Below are 21,465 nucleotides of genomic sequence, written 5' to 3' on the forward strand. Positions count from 1 at the left end.
ACAGGCTGTTGCACCAGGGCAGGGCAGGGTCTTGGGGCTAATAAGCTAGAGGGAGGATTCTACAATGGTGCTTGCCAGCACCACTGTCCACATAGTAGAAGGAGCTTCCAAGAGTGGCTGCTGCCTGTGTCTATGTCCACAGGGTGTGCTGCAGTTGCCTCCTGTCTCTCCAGGAGACTCTCCAAGATCAGCATGTAGGTCTGACCCAAGCTCCTGTCAAATTACTGCTTTTGCCCTGGGTCCCGGAGTATGTGATATTTTGTGTGTGCCATTTAAGAGTGAAGTCTCTGTCTCCCCCAGCCTTCTGGGACTCCTGAAAGCCCCACTGGCTTTCTAAGCCAAATGCTCTGAGACTTGACTATATCACGACTCTGCCCCTCCTAGCCATCTTGTTATAGTTCCTTCTTTATGTCTTTAGTGGTCTTTTCTGGCTGGTTCTGGTCTTTTTCATCAATGGTTGTTCTGTAAATAGTTGTGACTTTGGTGTGCCCATGAGATGAGGTGAGCTCAAGGTTTTTCTACTCCACCATCTTGACTGATCTCAGTTCTGGAGGCTGAAAGTTCAAGACTATTCTGTCAGCACGGTCTGATTCTGGTGAGCGTCCTCTTCCAGGTTGCAGATTGCCGACTACTTCACAAATCCCTCATGGTGGAATGAGACTGACCATAGACAGCTTTTAAGCCTCAACCCCTCTCCCCATTTTTAGTACAGCTTATTGAGGTACAACTGACATACCAAAAAAAAAAAAAAAAGCACATATTTATTGTGTCCTCCCTATCCTCTACAATGGGGAAGCTTATAAGCCAAGGTGCCCCTTTGTTTGGTGCCCCCAGGAAAATCAGACCTCTTGCAGGACTCATAAACTCTACATAAACCTAAAACAGGTCTCCTCTCCTTGCTCTCTCAAGCCATTTTGTGCCAACTTGGGAAGCCTGCACTGCTGTATCCAAAAAGTCTAATTATGTTTAAAACATTTTCATCCTCATTTGGTGTCTAGCATTACCAGTCTTGACATCTAAACCAGATTTTGGGTTCTAGTTGTTGACCTAAAACAATAAAACAGCCAGTTATTTTACAAGCAAAGTGGGTTTATTCAGAAACAGCAAAGAAGTGCAATTCGGGACATGCAATCTATGGCAGACCACAGGCAAGTCTGGAGAAATAAAGGAGAGAAACTTTTTCATAGAAGAGAAGGGGAACTTGTGAAGGGCTGTCATAAAAAAAAAAAAAAAGTCCATTAAAGGAAACTGGAAGTTCAAAGTATAAAGGCTTCCCATTGGCTGAGTTGTGACAGTTTCTCATTGGCTGGGCTGTTGCTGGGCAAGGATAAATGATTCCTTCCTCCTGCTGGGTAGTAAAGTAGTAACGTTTCTCCAGGTGGATGGAAGAAACTTCTCTTCCTATTGGCTTTGCAGTTGATGTCAAGTGGGAGGACATGAGAGCTCCCCCTTCTGGCCTCCCGACTCCATTTTACAAGAGATTTCTGTATTAACTTTTGGAGGGTCCATCTTATATCTGTGGGATATCCAAAAGTGCAGTTAACTATTTTTGAGGGGGTGGGGTCCATATGTTCAGTTCCTAGTTGGCCTATAAATAAAACAAAATAAACCAACCTTTCCTCCTTAAGTTAGTCTGTTTGTTCTTTTTAAAAAAATTTTATTAATTTTATTTATTTATTTTTGGCTGTGTTGGGTCTTCGTTGCTGGGCGGGGGCTTTCTCTAGTTGCGGCAAGTGGGGGCTACTATTTGTTGCGGTGCACTGGCTTCTCATTGTGGTGGCTTCTCTTTGTTGCGGAGCACAGGCTCTAGGCACGTGGGCTTCAGCAGCTGTGGCTCATGGGCTCTAGAGTGCAGGCTCAGTAGTTGTGGCACATGGGCTTAGTTGCTCCACTGCATGTGGGATCTTCCCGGACCAGGGCTCGAACCCTTGTCCCCTGCATTGGCAGGTGGATTCTTAACCACTGCACCACCAGGGAAGTCCCAAGTCTGTTCATTCTTAAGGGGAAACTTATGATCAGTGATCTTTTCAAATTACTCCAGTAAGAGCTCCAAGAATAAAATACTGTTCCTATCTTTATTCCTTAAATTTTCTACTTCCTAACACTTCATATGCTTAATATGTTATTTTTTACCTTGTGTACTGATAAATCAAGGCATTGCAAGCCATGGGTCTTATGCAGGCAAAAAACGGGGCACGTTGAAATATAATCATATGGTGCACATTTACAAATAGTACTTCAAGTGTTAAAGAGGGCAGAGTCTAAAGTTGTACTGCTATGGTATTTAAATCATATCCACATAAATACCCAAGGGGCAGAGTGTAGAAAGAATAACTCAAGGATGTTGTGAATATATATTCATAAAATTGTATGTTGTTTGATTCCATCATGCAAACAAATTGTTGCAGGTGCCTTTCAACCTTAACGTCCTAAAGATGTACTGTTAGTATTTGTTACGAAGTACCACAGTGATGTGGCATAGGCTTGATAAGATAGAAAAAAATTCATTTAGAGTTTTAAAATGATTAAATTGTATTAATGAAACATGACAACTCTGACACATTTTGAGTAAAATGGTATCAAAGTGATACAGTGGTTAAACATGAATCCTACACATGTACACTGCATTCTGGGTGTTTTGATTAAGTTCTCCTTTCTGATAATGGTTCTCTTTAGTTACTAAGAATAAGACTATATTTTCTCTAATTTTTTAAAAAATTTATTTATTTAATTTATTTATTTATTTTTGGCTGTGTTGGGTCTTCGTTTCTGTGTGAGGGCTTTCTCCAGTTGCGGCGAGTGGGGGCCACTCCCCATCACGGTGCGCGGGCCTCTCACTGTCACGGCCTCTCCCGTTGTGGAGCACAGGCTCCAGACGCGCAGGCTCAGTAGTTGTGGCTCATGGGCTTAGTTGCTCCGCGGCATGTGGGATCTTCCCAGACCAGGGCTCAAACCCGTGTCCCCTGCATTGGCAGGCAGACTCCCAACCACTGCGCCACCAGGGAAGCCCCTCTCTCATCTTTGACATCAGCTATTTTATTTGAAAAGAGAGGAGGACCATCATTTCTTCTCCATTATTTCTACCACATAAGCAGTCCCTATTAACCTATCATCCTTTTCTCATGAAAATCTCAGTCTCTTAATCTTAAGGACTGCTCTGTTTCACCCTCAACGGGCAGAGCACTGGTAATCCAGTGGGTCCTCTGTTGCACCAACAAATCTGTAGAAGAGGATCTGAAATTATTATGATTTACATCATTGTTTTACATATATTTCCCAAGCTCTCATTCAAAAACACAATGTTGTTTGTTAAAATTCAGTGTCCTGTTCCTTCAGAAAACATGAATATGAATGATCCCCACCTAATACAAGTAGACCCTTTTATCTTAATGATCCCTTAGCAGAGCCCATCATGGTAACACATAAAAGCATGTGATGAAGGCATAACATCAATAAATTTTAAATTTCAGGTTGAAAAACATCAATAGTAATACAGCCTTTTCAAGAAACTTCATATGATAAAAGTATTTTTAAAAAGAGGAAATGGTACATTTCCAACAATCTCCTTGCTCTACCAATACCCATCATTTCATAAATTTGAAATGATTTTGACTTAATAACTGTGAAGAACTTAACATCTGAAATTGATTAATCTAGGACTAGAGACTTAGTCTCCCTAGTATAAGTTATCTGATTATAGTCCGTTGTTTAAAATGGTTAAATGATTTACACCATTCACTACATTTCTAAGGGTTTCTCTCCAGTATGAATTATTTGGTGAATCCTAAGGTCAGACCATTGTCTAAAGGCCTTGCCACATTCAGTTCATTTGTATGACTTCTCTCCAGTATGCATTCTCTCATGACCCCAAAGGTGTGAACGTTTGATAAAAGCCTTACCACACATATTACATTTGTGTGGCTTCTCTCCAGGATGTATATTCTGATGTCTGGTGAGGCTTGAGTACTGCTTAAAGGCTTTACCACATTCATTACATTTGTAAGGTTTCTCTCCAGTATGAATTCTCTGATGAATTGTTAGGTTTGAGTTTTGACTGAAGGCCTTGCTACATACATTACATTTATATGGTTTCTCTCCAGTATGGATCCTCTGATGTCGGGTGAGGCGTGAACACCAGTTAAAGGATTTGCCACATTCATTACATTTGTAAGGTTTCTCTCTACCATGAATTCTCTGATGATCCTCCAAGCTTGAGCTCTGAATAAAAACATTATCAGGTACATTAGATTCATGATTTTTCTTTTTGGTATGTATTTTCTGATGTCTAGTAAGGTGTACGAATTGTGTATAGGCTTTATCACACTCATTACATTTGTAAGGTTTCTCTCCAGTATGATTTCTTTTATGTTTAGTTAGGCTTGAACGCACAGTGAAGGCTTTGCCACATTCATTACATTTATAAGGTTTCTCACCGGTATGGATTCTCTGATGTTCCATAAGACTTGAACTTTGGATGAAAGCCTTACCACATTCATTACATTTGTATGGTTTTTCTCCAGTATGAATTTTCTGATGTTTTACCAGACTTGAAATGTGGATAAAAGCCTTGCCACACACAGTACATTTGTGTGGCTTTTCTCCAGGATGTACATTCTGATGTTTAGTCAGGTGTGAGCACTGCTTAAAAGCTTTGCCACATTCATTACATTTATAAGGTTTCTCACCAGTATGAATTCTTCGGTGAATCCTGAGGGTAGACCACTGCCTAAAAACCTTGCCACATTCAATACATTTGTATGGTTTCTCTCCAGTATGAATTCTCTGATGATCCCAAAGATATGAACGTTTGGTAAAACCCTTACCACATTCGTTACATTTATAAGGTTTCTCTCCAGTATGAATTCTCTCATGACGCCAAAGGTCTGAACATTTGATAAAAGCCTTACCACATTCATTACACTTGTGTGGTTTCTCTCCAGTATGAATTCTCCAATGATTTGTAAGGTGGGAATTCTGATTAAAGACCTTGTCACATATATTACATTTATATGGTTTCTCTCCAGTGTGGATTCTCTGATGTCTTGTGAGGTTTGAGAACTGCTTAAAGGCTTTACTACACTCATTACATTTGTAAGGTCTCTGCTCAGAATGAATTCTCTGATGACTAGTAAGGACTGAATGATGGATAAAAGTCTTTCCACATTCATTACATTTGTATAATTTTTCTCTAATGTTTGTTTTCTGTTGCTGTGTAAGCAATGAAGGATAAATAGGAATGAAGGAAGAAACCTTTCCATATATGTTACAAATGTTGGTTTTGACACTAGGAGGAAATCTTTGAAGTGACGAAATTGAGGAACAAGTTTTGACAGACTTCTCAACTTGATTATATTCATAAATTTTCTCTTCAGTTTGAAATTTCTGCAATTCAGCCAGATGTGACTGAAAGCTTAATCCAGTTCTATTTTCAAAATGTTCTGTATACTTGTTTCCTGCATAAACTATGTTATTTTTAATTTTTAACAAATTCTTTATAAATGACTTCCTATTTTTTAAATATTGACATGCACTTTTTCTTAAAGGAACACTTTGTTTTAAAGGTAAGTTAATCCAGGATTTGCTGTATTGTTTATCTTTTCTACCAGTGTGATTTATGTTATCTGTCATAAGCTCTCCTTTGGAATTTCTTTCTTCACATCCACACTTATTCTCAAATTCATACACAGTTCCCCAGACTTTGCTGAAGTCAAAATCCTCAATACCATGGCTTCCATGTCTTCCCAAGACCACTGGTTGGTATAATTCTCTGTTATTAATGTTTTTCTTCTTTAGTAATTCCTTGGTCATAAAACTAATGGAGATATCTGAAAGATAACCATAGTCTTCATATTAAGTAGAGTTGGAAGATGAATATTACACTAAAAGTAATACTTACATTGAAGAGATGAAAAACTTCTTAACCAAACTCTATAAATCTTTAAGAATAGAAAGTAAATAGAATCCTTTAATAAAATATACATGCATTTTAAATTATTTTAAGTGAAGCCTACTTTCAAACACACTAAAACCAAATCACTCACACTATGTAAACTTACATAATCTATGAAAGTGTATTCTTTGACTACCACACCAAAGAACACACCAATTGGCAGTAGACAAATGGTTGTCTCATATTTGAAGAGAAACAGGTATTATACAAATGCAGATTTACTACATAAATTATTGCATGCAAATAAGTGCTAACGGATAGCACCATATGAAGTAATGATAAATAATCCAAAAAAACATAATGATTAAGATAAATACATGAAAATTACAAATTGAAAAACTAAAAAGGTAATAGCAAAATCAGGAAGAATTTAATAAAATATCATTGGTGTGACAAAATATTCTGAATATCTACTCTAAAACTATCTATATTCAAGCAGAATAGGCATTATACAACATTAACAGTTGGTGAACTGCAGTCATACTCTATGCTAGATACTGAAATCCATAATCTGTAAATGACAAATTAATAAATAAAAAATTTTAATAAACCAAGATAAAACCAACAGGTAAATAGTAAGTAACCACAATTACACAAAATTACAGACTGTGGAAATCTAATGATTTCTCCCTTAAGAACAAGAAAAAGGATTTATATTCAAAGGAACACATAATATGAGAATTGGAAAATGTTGCATAACTCAAAACCCTCCCAGGGCAGAGATGCTATGCAGGGAGCACTTATCAAACATATTTAGGGACTTCCCTGGTGGTCCAGTGGTTAAGACTCTGTGCTCCCAATGCAGGGGGCATGGGTTTGATCCCTGGTTGGACTAAGATCCCACATGCTGCATGGCATGGCCAAAAAAAAAGGAAAAAGAAAAAACAACCATATATAAAGGGAAATGTATTAGCTGCTGACACTTGGGGCAAGAGATTAAAGTTGGGGCAAAGAGCAGACACATTGAAAAGCCAGGTTATAGTGGTTAGGATTCGGAGCTTTCACTGCTGTGGCCCCCAGGTTCAATCCCTGGTCAGGGACTGAGATCCCACAGCCGTGCAGCATGGCCAAAAAAACCAAAAAACAAACAAACAAAAAAACCAAAATAAAGACAGATAAGATACAGAACCACAGATAAGAAGAAATCACATATACAGAAGAATTGCATATACGGAGGACTGACTATAAATTATAAACAGTTTTCAACTGTGTGGAGGGTCAGTACCGCAAACCCCCACATCATCCAAGGGCCAACTGTATAGTAAAGGAAACAGGAAGGAATCAAAATTGTACATTAGGAAATACCTATCTAACACAAAGAAGGCAGTAATGGAAGACTTGAGGAGAAAAGATATAAGACACATGGAAAACAAACAGCTAGTGACAGAGGTCCTCCTTTATCACTAATTACAGTAAATGTAAATGGATTAAACTCCAATTAAAGGGTAGAGGTTTGCAGCAGGGATTAAAAAAATAGGATCCAACTATACAGGCATACTTCCTTTTATTGCACTTCTCTTTATTGTGCTTCACAGATATTGCATTTTTTACAAATTGAAGGTTTCTGGCAACCCTGTGTTGAGCAAATATGCTAGCACCGTTTTTCCAACAGCATTTGCTCACTTTGTGTCTCTGTGTCACATTTTGGTGATTCTTGCAGTATCTCAGACTTTTTCATTATTATTATATTCATTTTGGTGACCTGTGATCAGTGATCTTTGATGTTATTACTGTAATTGTTTTGAGGTACCACGAACCGCACCCCATATAGACAGCTAACTTAAATAAGTAAATGAGTTGTGCTCTGATTGCTCCACTGACTGGCTATTCCCCCATCTCTCTCTCTCTCTTTCTCTCTCAGCCTCCCTATTCTCTGACACATAGCAATATTGAAATTAGGTCAAGTGTTCAAGTGAAAGGAAAAGTCACACACCTCTAAATTTAAATCAAAAGCTAGAAACAACTAAGTTTAGTGAAGAAGGCATATTGAAAGCTGAAACAGGCCAAAAGCTAAGCCTCTTGCACCAAACAGCCAAGCTGTAAACACAAAGGAAAAGTTCTTGAAGGAAATTAAAAGTGCTACTCCAGTGAACACATGAATGATAAGAAAGCAAAATAGCCATATTGCTGATGTGCAGAAAGTTTTAATGGTCTGGATAGAAGACCAAACCAGCCACAACATTCCCTTAAGCCAAAGTCTAATCCAGGGCAAGTCCCTAACTCTCTTCTAAGAAGGCTGAAAGAAGTGAGGAAGCTGCAGAAGAAGAGTCTGAAGCTAACAGAGGTTGGTTCATGAAGTTTTAGGAAAGAAGCCATCTCCGTAACATAAAAGTGCAAGGTGAAGCAGCACGTGCTGATGTAGAAGCTGCAGCAAGTTATCGAGAAGATCTAGCTAAGATAATTAACGAAGGTGTCTACACTAAACAAATTTTCAATGTAGATAAAACAACCTTATATTGGAAGAAGATGCCATTTAGTACTTTCATAACTAGAGAGGAGAAGTCAATGCCTGGCTTCAAAGCTTCAAAGGAGAGGCTGACTCTCTTGTTAGGATCTAATACAGCTGCTGATTTTAAGTTGAAGCCAATGCTCACTTACCATTCCCCAAATCCTAGGGCCCTAAAGAATTATGTTAAATCTTCTCTGCCTGTGCTCTATAAATGGACCAACAAAGCCTGGATGACAGCACATCTGTTTACAACATGGTTTACTGAATATTTTAAGCCCAGTACTAAGACCTACTGCTCAGAAAAAAAGATTCTTTTCAAAATATTACTGCTCACAGACAATGTACCTGGTCACCCAAGAGCTCTGATGGAGATGTACAAAATTAATGTTGTTTTCATGACTGCTAACACAACATCCATTTTGCAGCCCATGGATTAAGGAGTAATTTCAACTTTCAAGTCTTATTATTCAGGAAATACATTTTATAAGGCTATAGCTGCCATAGACAGTGACTCCTCTGATGGAGCTGGGCAAATTAAATTGAAAACCTTCTGGAAAGGAGCCACCATACTAAATGCCATTAAGAACATTCATGATTCATGGGAAGAGGCCAAAATATCAACATTTACAAGAGTTTGGGAGAAGTTGATTCCAACCCTCATGGATGACTTTGAGTGGTTCAAGACTTTAGTGGAAGTAACTACAGATGTGGCGAAAATAGCAAGGGAACCAGAAGTGGAGCCTGAAGATGTGACTGAATTGCTGCAATCTCATGATAAAACTTTAACAGATGAGGAGTTGCTTCTTATGGATGAGCAAAGAAAGTGGTTTCTTGAGATGGAATCTATTCCTGGTGAAGATGCTGTGGAGACCACTGAAATGTTAAATAAAGGATTTAGAATATTACATAAACTTAGTTGATAAAGCAGCCGCAGGGTTTGAGAGGACTGATTCCAATTCTGAAAGAAGTTCTACTGTGGGTAAAATGTTACCAAACAACATTGCTTGCTACATGAAAGGAAGAGTCAGCCGATCAGGCAAACTTCTTAGTTGTCTTATTCTAAGAAACTGCATCAACTATACTCCAATAAAGATGTTTAAAAAAAGAAAAGAAGGGCTTCCCTAGAGACGCAGTGGTTAAGAATCCGCCTGCCAGTGCAGGGGACACGGGTTCGAGACCTGGTCCGGGAAGATCCCACATGCCGCGGAGCAGCTAAGCCCGTGTGACACAACTACTGAAGCCCACACGTCTAGAGCCCTTGCTCTGCAACAAGAGAAGCCACTGCAATGAGAAGCCCGCGCACCTCAACGCAGAGTAGCCCCCGCTCGCCGCAACTAGAGAAAGCCCACATGCAGCAACAAAGACCAAACGCAGACAAAAATAAATAAATAAATAAATAAATAAAATTTTGAAAAAAGAAATTGCTACAGCCACCCAACCTTTAGCAACCACCACTCTGATCAGTCGACAGCCATCAAACATCCAGGCAAGACCCTCCACCAGCAAAAGGATTATGATTCACTGAAGGCTCAGATGATCATTAGCGTTTTTTAGCAATAAAGTTTTTTGTTTTTTTTTTTTTTGGCCGTGCCACACAGCATGCATGATCTTAGTCCCCTGACCAGGAATTGAACCTGTGCCCCCCTGCAGTGGAATCGCAGAGTCCTAATCACTGGACCACCAGGGAATTCCCTAAAGTATTTTTTAATTAAGGTATGTACATTTATTTAGACATATTGGTATTGTACACTTAATAGACTACCGTATAAGGCAAATGTAACTTTCATATGCACCAGGAAACAAAAAAATTCGTGACTCACTTTATTGTGATATTTGCTTTATGGCAGTGGTCTAGAACCAAATCCACAATATCTCCAGGGTATGCCTATATTCTATATGTAGGAGACTCACTTTAGATACAAAGATGCAAATAGGTTAGAAATGAAAGAACAGCAAATGAATGTTATGGGGTGAATTGTGTCCCCCCCAAAATTATGGGGTGAATTGTGTCCCCCCCAAATTGTGGTCCTAACATCAAATACCTCAAAATATGACTGTACTTGAAGATAGGGCTTTTAAAGGAGTAATTAAGGTTAAATGAGGTCAATGGAGTGGGCTCTAATCCAATGACCGGTGTCCTTATAAGAATAGGAGATTATGACACAGACAGACACAGAGGGAAGACCATGTGAAGACACGGGTAGGAAAAGACAGCCAGCCACAAGCTAAAGAGAATAACCTGGGATAACACAACTCTGCTGACAACCTGATCTCAGATTTCTAGCTTCCAAAACTGTGAGAAAATACATTTCTGATGTTTAAGCCACCCAGGCTGTGGTACTTTTTTATGGCAGCCCTAGCAAACTAATACAAATTCCATGCAAATAGTAACCAAAAGAGACCTGGAGTGCTATACTATTATCAGACAAAATAAACTTTAAGTCAAAAATTTTTATGAGACAAAGAAGGACATTATTTATTATAAAAAGGATAACTCATCAAGGAATTACAACAAATATGAAGATATACACACCTAAACAAGAGGGCCCCCAAATATATGAAGCAAACACCGACAGAATTTAAGGAAGAAATAAAAACAGTTCTAGAATAACATTTGGAGACTTCCATTTCCCCCTTTTAATAGAGAGTACAGCCAGGCAGAAGTTCAGTAAGGACACAGAGGATTTGGGCAAGACTATAAACCAACTAGCTCTCACAGACATATATAGAACACTCCACCCAGTAAAAGCAAAATACACATTCTTCTCTAGGTGCACATGGAACATTCTCTAGGATAGACCATATATTAAACCATAAAGCAAGTCTCAATAAGTTGAAAAAGACGGAAATCATACAAAATATTTTCTCCGACCACAGTAGAATGAAAATAGAAATGATTAACTTAAGGGAAACTGGAAAGCTCACAATATATGGAAATTTTAAAACACTCTTAAAACAACCAATGGGTCAAAGGTGATCTCATAAGGGAAATTAGAAAATACTCTAAGAAAGAAACAAAAGCACAACACACCAGAACTTAAGGTATGGTATGGTACTGCATATACTCCCGCTGAGTAAAAGCAATTTTACTGCTGGATCAAAAGACCCACACCACTTCTGTTACACATACTTCTTGATGTGTGGCAAAAGCAGAACTGAAGAAATGGCTGGGGGTCCTAAAGAGGCAGAGAGGACTTGAGATAGCCCCATGCACTCTCCTGGGGCCCCAGATGGCAATGTTTTCCCATCCCGTGAGAAGGTCTCCCAAGTACTGAAATGGGAATAGAACCTGGAGAAGAACTGGGGCCAGGACTGGGAAGGCTTCAGCTCTGATCTGTGTGGACTGAAAACTGGGTATAGAATGAGACCAAAGAAGAAAGAGGACCTCTTATAACCAGCCCTCCCAGTGCCCCACAAAGAGTGTCATAGGTCATGATCAAAATTTTGCCTTGGTCTTTGCGTGAGCTGGAGCAACCCTGGAGGCTGGAAGGAAGAACTTTTACATGTCTGAAGAAGAAAGCAAAAAGTGGAAGGGAAGAAAAATTTCCTTTGAGAGCTCACAGGAAGTAAACATTTGTTTTCCCATAGAACTTTCCCACTTACAGGGACTTTCCCACACACTATTAATGGTGCGGCTTCCTCTTTGCCCTTCTGAGCTCTTACCGATGTTCACACCTTTGATACCTTCCCACCCACTTACTTTTTTCACTTCTTTCATTTTGTTCTCCACATTCTGGGGCTTTCTCCCTTGCTCCAAAATTTAAATAATATTCAGGTCAGAAAAAGAGTTTTCTGCTTATAAGAGAGGAACATAATGTGCTATGGCTTTTCCAGAATACAATTCTAGCCCTTTGTTCTTTTGAGAGGACATTACAGATGTGTCTAAAAAAATGTTTCACAAATCTGTTCACTCACTGTCTCATTCTGAATGCTTAAGGAGCATCTTTTAAAAAGATAACCTAGTTGTCTTCCAAGAACTACTGAATGAAAACTACAGGGATAAGAGTGGATCCAGAATTGGAGATTTTTTAGTTTGCCATAAGATTTTGTTTTTACTCATCTTCTGGAGCCACTACTAATCTGATGTGTGTGACCATCTAAAGAGAGGGGAAGGTTAAACTCCAGATGCTGCATTATCCTGCGTTTCATTTCACAGTCAACACAGCTTCAATCTCAGTCAGGCAAGGCAGGGGTTCTCAAGAGACTCACTAGGGCAGATCCCAACTTCTGGAGGGACGTTATCCTCACCCAGGGAGATCAGGTTCCTGTAGGTCTCCAACATCACGTCCCTGTACAAGGCCCTCTGGGCAGGGTCCAGGCATTCCCACTCCTCCTGAGAGAATTCTATGGCCACATCCCTGAATGTCAACAGTGCCTGAAATAAAAAACATGTTTCACTAAGAGACCATGGGGAGAGTTCTTGTCTTCACACAAAATGTGAGTAGGAAAGAGGTGTAAGGATTGATTCAGTTGAAGTGACAGATCATTTTGAGTAATTTATATGTCCCTAATTTTATTATATTTTTCCAGCAGAGGATATCAGATCTACTGAATCACTGTAGATTTCCCATTTTGAGGACAATGGAAAAAATATACAAATGAAATTATTCAACACAGGATTGTTTATGTGGAGGAGATACATATTATGTTCTACACACTAAGTGATATTCAGTACCTGGATGAGCTAGAGTATGAGTGGTATCTTCAAGCATGGCAGAGTCCACATACATGCAAAAACATAAATACAAGTCTATCTATTTAACTCAGATATTCAGCCACCAACAAAAGTCAAGTGGAGTTTATTCCACTAATAAAAAAAAAAGTGATTCAAGATGAGGAAATTTACTAATGTTGTAGGTTAATTTAGCAGATTAAATAGAAAAAATGTTTATCACGGCAGTAGACCTTTGAAGAAATACTGGATGATTAAAATTATGCCAGGCTTCCCTGGTGGCGCAGTGGTTAAGAATCCGCCTGCCAATGCAGGGGACGTGGGTTCAAGCCCTGGTCCAGGAAGATCCCACATGCCGTGGAGCAACTAAGCCCATGTGCCACAACTACTGAGCCCACGTGCCGCAACAAGAGAAGCCACCACAATGAGAAGCCCGTGCACCGCATCAAAGAATAGCCCTCACTCACCGCAACTAGAGAAAGCCCGCGTGCCGCAAAGAAGACCCAATGCAGCCAAAAAAATAAATAAATAAAATGATGCCAAGTAGGGATAAGCAACAAGGTCCTACTGTATAGCACAGGGAACTATATTCAATATCCTGTGATAAACCAGAATGGAAAAGAATATATATATGTATAATTGAGTCACTTTGCTGTACAGCAGAAATTAACACAACATTGTAAATCAACTATACTTCAATAAATTTTTTAAAAAATGGATATGGTAAACTACCCACCCCCAAAATTATGCCAAATAGGAAATTAAAGGAACTGTTATTAAGAAAAACTATTTCACCAGGCATCACAGTCATTGGAAGCAGTGGAGGCATTTCCACTAAAGGTAAGGCTGAGGCAAGTGGGCCAGCAGGCTCCTGCTATTCCCCACTGCGCAGGACGCCTAAGCTGGGACCAGAAGAGGGAGAAGCAAATTCCCATTAGCGATTTTACTGTGACACCCACTCATAAGACATATGTGAGGAAATTTTAAAAACTTTACTGAAGGATATAACAAAGACGCGATCCAAGACCGGCAAACCTACTTTTCGCTGGAAGATGTGGTGGCATAAAGACCTCAGGGATTTAGAAATTCAGAGCAATTCAAAGGCAAAAGAAATGTGGGATTTCAAATAAAAAGTCTGCATTGTATTTAGGAGAGAGAAAATTTTGAAGAGAAAAACAAAATGGTGGGCCTTGCCAAATTACATGTGAACCTATTGACATGCGTGAATGTGTGTGTGTGGGGGGGTATGCACAAGTGTGGGTAATATCTGAAACTAAAATGAATGAAATAAAATAGCTGCAAGATATACACAAAAAAGCCAGATTAGAGGTTTAGTTAAATCCAAATTAAAGACATAATTATAGGGCTTCCATGGTGGCGCAGTGGTTGAGAGTCTGCCTGCCAATGCAGGGGACACGGGTTCGAGCCCTGGTCTGGGAAGATCCCACATGCCGCGGAGCAACTGGGCCCGTGAGCCACAACTACTGAGCCTGCGCGTCTGGAGCCTGTGCTCTGCAACAAGAGAGGCCGCGATAGTGAGAGGCCCACGCACCGCGATGAAGAGTGGCCCCCGCTTGCCACAACTAGAGAAAGCCCTCGCACAGAAACGAGGACCCAACACAGCCATAAATAAATAAATTAAATAAATTTAAAAAAAAAAAAAGAAAAAAAGCTTGCCTTCAATTAAAAAAAAAAAAAAGACATAAACAGGGACGATTAGGACTACACGGAACACAGTATTTTAAAATTATGTGAGGTGAGGCCTTCTCAAGCAAGATCAGAAAGCAGAGGGCAAGAAATAAAGATTTATGTTTCACTGCAAAGAAATGCTAAACTAAGAAGGATACCAGGGCATGTGTAAAGAATTAAACTACAAAATATAAAATCGCTTTTAAAAATATATCAAAAGAAAACTGAGCAAAAGTATGAAAATCCATGTTTTATTTCCATAAAAGAATGAACTTGACACACAAGTAGTTGGAAATGGAAATACAAAGGATTGTCATTTTCCCCCAAATTTTCAAAATACAAAAAGAATACAGTATCAAGTTTTGCTTACATTGAGGAAAATCTCACATGTTGGTGGCGGGGAGGGACACTTTGCAGCTTGAGGGGAGGACATCTGACAAAATCTATCAAAATATGAAATGCACCATCCTTGACCCAGTAGTAGTCATATGTCAGGTTGCCCAGAGAAATCGTCAGACATCTGCAATGAAGTCAGCCTGCTCCAAGGCAGCCACTGACACGTTCTTTATGTCAGCAAGAAATTGTAAAGGTCCCATGAGTCTTCATTAAGAGAAAGTTCCAATGAAGATCAAGCTGCATCTGTGTTTACTAATGTGAAAACCACTTCTAGACACATGCTGTGTGTGTTTTTAAAATCTGCAGGATAAAATATTACAACAAACATTCAATGAAGAATTTTTCCTAAAATTGCATAATGATGTGAAATGCAATCTTACAAGATCCGAGCTGAGTCTTGCCACAAAACCTGCAACAGTGGTTCCCCACTGAGACATGAGGCATGGAGATAGGGAAGGGGATGCTTTACATCCCAGTACTTAAGCTGCTGCTTTGTTGGAAGTTTGAGCACTATATATATATATAGTGCAGCTTCTTTATCCTGGTTGACAGAGAGCAGACAATGCATCTAGATGGGCCGCTAAGCAATCCCTGCCACCCAATAGCACTGACACCCTGTCTCCAGTCCATGGGTGTGAAGCCCTGCCCAGGACTACACCCAGCGGAGCCTCTTCACAAGTTCCAGGTCACTGGGTCATGGGGAGACGGGATCTAAGTGGAGATGACAGGCCCTTAGGGAAGGACCTGGGTGGGTGTGAGTGTACAGGTGTCAGGCAGGACAATTCAGAGTCAAATAAGATTAGTGAGTCCAAAAAAGGGCATTTCAGGAAGGACAGACAAAACAATCAACTGAGAATATGACTTCACCTGAGAAAGAGCCATTCCTGACTCCTGTTCTTTCATCTTCCTCCTCTTCCAGATTTCTTCCTCAAGCAAAGATCAGTCTTGAGAAGTCAATCCTGAGTGTCAAGAATAGGCTGTTTAATGCTTAGAATCGACACACCCCCTTACTGAGTCACCACCACGCACACAGGGAAGACCTCAGCATGTGGAACAGACAGTCCCCTGCTGCCCACTGTCCCAGGAGGGGCTCAGGACAGTAAACTCCCACACAGAGACCAAGAGGTGAGTTTTCCCACCCTTTCCTTCAGATCTCGCTCCCCTCCTGAAGCCCCCACATACGCTGTAGCAGGGGGGCTCGGGGCTGGACGGACCCTCCCCTTGGTCACAGACCAGCCCTGATCAAACTCCACTCGGAACTGAGCCCCCTCACCTCTCTGGATCATGGGCTGATCCCAGCTTCATACACGGAGGACCCAGAGCCTTGGTGCTCAGAGCTGGATACAGGTCGGAATCACCGGAGGCGCTTTAAACATTATGGAGGTTCCATTCCACATGACTCTTTGAAGGGGAATCTCTGGTCAGGAGGCACAAGAGATGTATCTGCAAAATGCCCCAGCAATCTACTGTGACGCCAGAATTCAGCACCGCTCAGAGGAGGCAAGCCCAGCCCGCCTCCCACCTTGTGGCTCTGCTGTCTCCTGGGGCCTTGCTGTCATGCGCATCCAGCCAGGGGAAGGGAAGCAGCAGAGAAACATGCAGAGCAGGCGATATGCACCGCAAGTAGGGGTGAGGGAGTGGCTGGAATGTGATGAGGGGGGCGGGGGAGGAGGGAGAAGCCAGAGAAGGTGCCAGTGAGAGGTGACGGCAGAACAAAGACCTGAGGAAAGAAGGGATTTTGCCACCTGCAAGTGAAGGGTCAGAGGCTTCTAGGCAGAGGGACACCATGGGAAGGCCCTGAAGTGGTAGTGTCCTGGTCCCAGAAAGGGCCAGCAGGCCTGTGCGGCTTCAGTAGAGTGAGTGAGGAGGGGACAAGTAGGAGAAAAGATCAGAAGGGTATTAGAGGTACAAATGAACTTATTTGCAAGACAGAAATAGACCCACAGACACAGAAAACAAATTTATGACTACCGAAGGGGAGAGGGGTGAGGGATAAATTAGGAGGTTGGGATTAACATATACACACTACTATGTATCAAACAGATAACCGACAAGGACCTACTGTATAGCACAGGAAACTATACTCAATATCCTGTAATAATCTATAAGGGAAAACAATCTGAAAAAGAATATATATGTAATATGTATATAATATACAACTGAATCACTGTGCTGTACACCTGAAACTAACACAACATTGTAAATCAACTATACTTCAATTATATATATATATATATATATATATATTTTTTTTTAAAGGGTATTAAAGAAAGCAGATAAGAAAGGGCTGTGGTCTTCAAACCTTTTTCCCCATACCCCAGGAGATTTTAGAACCATGTATTATTCCCTTATCGATTTTAACTAAACATCTATTTTTAATATTTTTTTTGTCATTAGTTAAAACACTAGCGAGTAAAGCAATGTATATTTTTAAAACATGCTGAGATGCTCACCTAAGCCCCAGGACCTAAGTACAGGGTCGCCCTATACTGAGACGTGGAGGACGGCAAGAGAACATATCTGGGAGGGTTCGGGGGGGTCATTTTTGGACATATTAAGGTGAAGATGCCAGTTGGCTGTCCCAGCAGAGATGCTGAGGTGACAGCTGGATAAGCTGGGTACAGGACTGTGGTTTCAGGGGAGAGGTCTGGGTGGAGACGTGAAAGGAGACATCAGTGTTTAAAGTTATGACATGAGATAGAAACAGTGGGTGCAGACAGAGAAAAGAAATTCAAGGACTAAGGCCAGAGATACTCCCACAGTCAGGGACCAGGGAGGTCGGAGAAAGAGGCACAGGAAACTGAGAAGTGAACACGGAGAAGAAAACTAAAACGGACGGCTGGTAGCTAGCTAAATTTATTTTCTAAAAACAGTGTGATGTGAAAGCCAAGAAAAAAGTGCTTCCAGAAGACGGAGTGCAACAAGTTTTTGAAAGGACAAGATGATGACTGAGAATATACCACTAGATTTAGAAATACGTTTAGATAAGCAAAGTATCAGTGGAACAGTGGGTGTGAAAGCTGGACTGAATGGGTTTCAAATGAGAATTGGAAGCAAGAATTGAAGCAGTGAAATAAACAACTTTTTACTTGTTTATTTTGTTCTGAAATGGAGAGTAAGAAAGGGCACTTACTTGAGTGGGAAACGTAGCTAATTGAAGATTTTTTGTTTTAAGGATGGGCAAATGTAGTAAAGGGCTCTTTTTTGCTGTTTCTTTTTAAGATGGGACAATATCACCATCTGTATATGCTGAACAAAATAACTGCCCAGAGATACAAACTGATGACACAGTGGCAGTGGCCGAAGGATGCCGTCCTGTCCTGACTTACAGCTTCCTCCAGGTTTGTGCCCAGAGATCCACCCCCAGCGAGCCCCCCCCCAATGAAAACCCCATCACCTGACCCCAGTCCCGCCCCACACTCCTACAAGCTCCCAGCAGGCACCCCACAATGTTACAGGACAGAATCCCCTACTGATCTGCACACTCTGCCATGGCATCCCACACCACGTTCCAAACGTCGGTAGCTTTTGTTCTGGCAGGAAGACACCCACCAACCCAGGATCCCATATATTCCTTCTTGGAGACCTTGCCCTAAAGTCAGGCACTGCCATAATGTCATAATGCAAGAGTAATGTCTCCAACGATCCACATATTCCAACGAGACTCCAGTATCTTCCAGTGAAACCCTTCAAAATGTCATCTGTATCCCACAGAACCCACGTGACACCTTCAGTAATGCTTGGTCAGTAATGATGAGATTCCCCCATCCAAAATGGTCTGTGAAAATTTTCCCTTGAACCCCTTATGGGTCGATGAACTTCACACTCCTAAGAGACCCCACAGAAGTTACTATGTACAGTAAACCTCCTGAATCCACCCCCTCAGGATCCAGACAGGAACTTCCTCACAGCCAGGAGTTTGGCTGCTGATGGCTCACAGCTCAACACCCCGCCTCCCCTTGAAAACTGGACTCAGCCACAGGGAGCTGCCGCCCCAAAATCACGGCACCTCATTGGACAGCCAGTGTCCAATGTCTGATCAGTGCAGGATAGAAAAACCTATTCCTTCACTCGAATTGGACCAACTCCGGAGGGTCACCTCACCTCCAGAGCTCCCAGCTATAAAGTCGTACGGTGGAGTCTGGATTTTCGTCCTGAGGGCAATGAGAAGGCATTGAAGGGACTAATGCCAGGGAATTTCCTCCCTGCTCTGTTTCTCCCTCTGCTCTCCCTGTCACCTCTTGCCCCTCTTTCTGTCCCAGCACCACGTGTCTCTGGTGTCCATGGCCTGAACTTTTTGATCCCCCCCGCCCCCCACCCTGGCTCTCTCAGTTCGATGTACCGGCCCCTTGCTGCTCCCACTTCTACCCCATCAAGGTCCCTCTCGTCCAATTTGCTTCCCTTTGTCTTTCTGGAGGTGCCTTTTTATCTAGGTTTCTCCATTTCACCCTCTCTTTTTCACTATTTCACCCTCTCTTTTTCACTATTTCACCCTCTCTTTTTCACTATTACTTTCTCTCTCAGTCTTTCTCATTCTCTCTCTCGGACTCTGCTCCATCCCCTGCCCTGTACATTCACAGGTATGGAAGAGAGAGAAAGATGTCCCTTGCCCACGAAGTGCATTTTCCAGTGGGGCTTCGGGAATGTAAACACACCACAAGCACAGACAGTGGGATGCGTTTTGTCCAGAACAAACACAAAGAGTGTCACCGAGCGGGTGCATGTCACCTGTTCCAGTGCGTGGGGCAGAGATCTCCAAGGCGGTGAGTGCAAAGTGGATGACTAGGGAGAGGAGGGGCCGGGCCGACTCCAGAGGTCGCGTAGATGGGGAGGGTGTCAGGAGAGGGGTGATGTCTGTACGACCCCAAGGCCAAGGAGAAGATGTGGCCTCCGGGTCTGCACGGCCATCTCTGCCCGGGAAGGGTCGAATGGGAGGACGAGAATCCACCTCCGGAGTGAGGACTTGAAACAGCGCGTCTGAGAGGGAGAGGGGATCCGAGCCTGCGGAAGTCACTGAAGGGTTCTGAGCAGGAAAGCGACGCGGCAAGCGGTGTCTACCTGGACCTAGGGCGGAAAGGCCAGGGCGGAGACCTAGAATGTCTCACGGTGCTGCCGGGACTTACCAGGTGCGGACCGAGCGGATGAAGGGGTTTTAACGTACGTGACAATCCCTGAACCTCGGGTGTGGTGGATCGGGGGCCTGGGGGCGTCCCAAAGACCCGGGTTGAACCAGAAAAACCGAGGACTCTGCCCCTCTCTCCGCTTCCGGGTTTGCAGGCAACTGCGCGTGCGCGACCGTGCAGCAGGCGGGGCCGAGGCGGGGTGGGGCGTGGTGAGGGGCGGGGCGTGGGCAGTAGCCTGGACTGAACAGAAAGTCAGGGGCGGGGCCGACGTGGGGCGGGGCCTGGAGGGAGCAGGGTCTGGACCTCCGCCCCGCTCCCGGACCTTTGGAGAACTGGTTTTCTGCCCAGCATTACCTGAACTTCTGCTTTTGAATTCTTTGAATCTGTTTGGTGTCCTGTGGACCCAGCCGCTTCCTCGCTATTTTTTTTTTTAAATCATGGGCATGTATTACTTTTTTTTTTTTTAAGTAATCTAATATTTTATTTATTTATTTTTGGCTGGGTTGGGTCTTTGTTGCTGCGAGCGGGGGCTACTCTTCATTGCGGTGCGTGGGCTTCTCATTGCGATGGCTTTTCTTGTTGCAGAGCACGGGCTCTAGAGCGTGCGGGCTTCAGTAGTTGTGGCATGGGGGCTCAGTAGTTGTGGCTTGCGGGCTGTAGAACGCAGGCTCAGTAGTTGTGGCGCACGGGCTTAGTTGCTCCGTGGCATGTGGGATATTCCCGGAGCAGGGCTCAAACCCACGTCCCCTGCGTTGGCAGGCGGATTCTTAACCACTGCGCCACCAGGGAGGTCCCTTCCTCGCTATTTTAAGTTAATGTTTCAAACAGTTGAAGGTAAAAGATCAGAGTTGTGAGGACGACTTAAATTACAAGCTGAGATGTTTTCCTCTTAAGTTGAAAATGGTTTGAGTCAAAGCTTTTTGCCAGCGGGTGGTGTTGGGTAACATAATTTAAAATGAAGGGCTTCCTTCCTCAGGTTTCCGGAAACTGGAAATTCTGAGTGCCAGTTCCGGGTAAGCAGCAGCAGAAGCCACCCTAAATTAAGTTCCCCTCTAAGCAGTTCTGAGAAGGGAGGACCTGAGGATGGGGAGAGGACCAGAGAGGTTCCAGAGGCAAATTCCGTATCTAAGAAGTTATTTTAGAGGATACCTGAGGATTCTGTTAGGCCCAGAGACCCCAGCTAGGC

The 21,465-nt window shown here is 42.2% G+C and overlaps 1 protein-coding gene and 1 pseudogene across 1 annotated transcript; one reads left to right on the forward strand and one right to left on the reverse strand.

Moving 5' to 3' along the window:
• Positions 1 to 1,114: 1,114 nt before the first annotated feature.
• On the reverse strand, positions 1,115 to 20,419 carry LOC103015766 (zinc finger protein 677). The gene is made up of 5 exons (XM_057533515.1): positions 20,280 to 20,419; positions 16,430 to 16,599; positions 16,024 to 16,115; positions 12,609 to 12,774; positions 1,115 to 5,825 (listed from the first exon to the last, which is right to left on the reverse strand). The coding sequence occupies exons 3-5, from the start codon at positions 16,057 to 16,059 to the stop codon at positions 3,826 to 3,828; spliced, it is 2,202 nt and encodes a 733-aa protein (XP_057389498.1). The 5' UTR covers positions 16,060 to 16,115; positions 16,430 to 16,599; positions 20,280 to 20,419; the 3' UTR covers positions 1,115 to 3,825.
• On the forward strand, positions 7,313 to 9,943 carry LOC130705728 (tigger transposable element-derived protein 1-like; annotated as a pseudogene).
• Positions 20,420 to 21,465: the final 1,046 nt, after the last annotated feature.

Source organism: Balaenoptera acutorostrata, chromosome 19, assembly GCF_949987535.1.
Source record: "Balaenoptera acutorostrata chromosome 19, mBalAcu1.1, whole genome shotgun sequence".
In the NCBI taxonomy this organism is placed as follows: Eukaryota; Metazoa; Chordata; class Mammalia; order Artiodactyla; family Balaenopteridae; genus Balaenoptera; species Balaenoptera acutorostrata.

What these genes read in the sequence shown, in the direction of transcription:
- LOC103015766 (XM_057533515.1), bottom strand. Translation starts at nt 16,059, where the DNA reads ATGAAAGAACAGGAGTCAGGAATGGCTCTTTCTCAG. An exon ending in CAGGAATGGCTCTTTCTCAG is followed by an intron (nt 12,775 to 16,023) that starts GTGAAGTCATAT and finishes TTTTTATTTCAG; the next exon opens with GCACTGTTGACATTCAGGGA. An exon ending in AGAAGTTGGGATCTGCCCTA is followed by an intron (nt 5,826 to 12,608) that starts GTGAGTCTCTTG and finishes GTTATCTTTCAG; the next exon opens with ATATCTCCATTAGTTTTATG.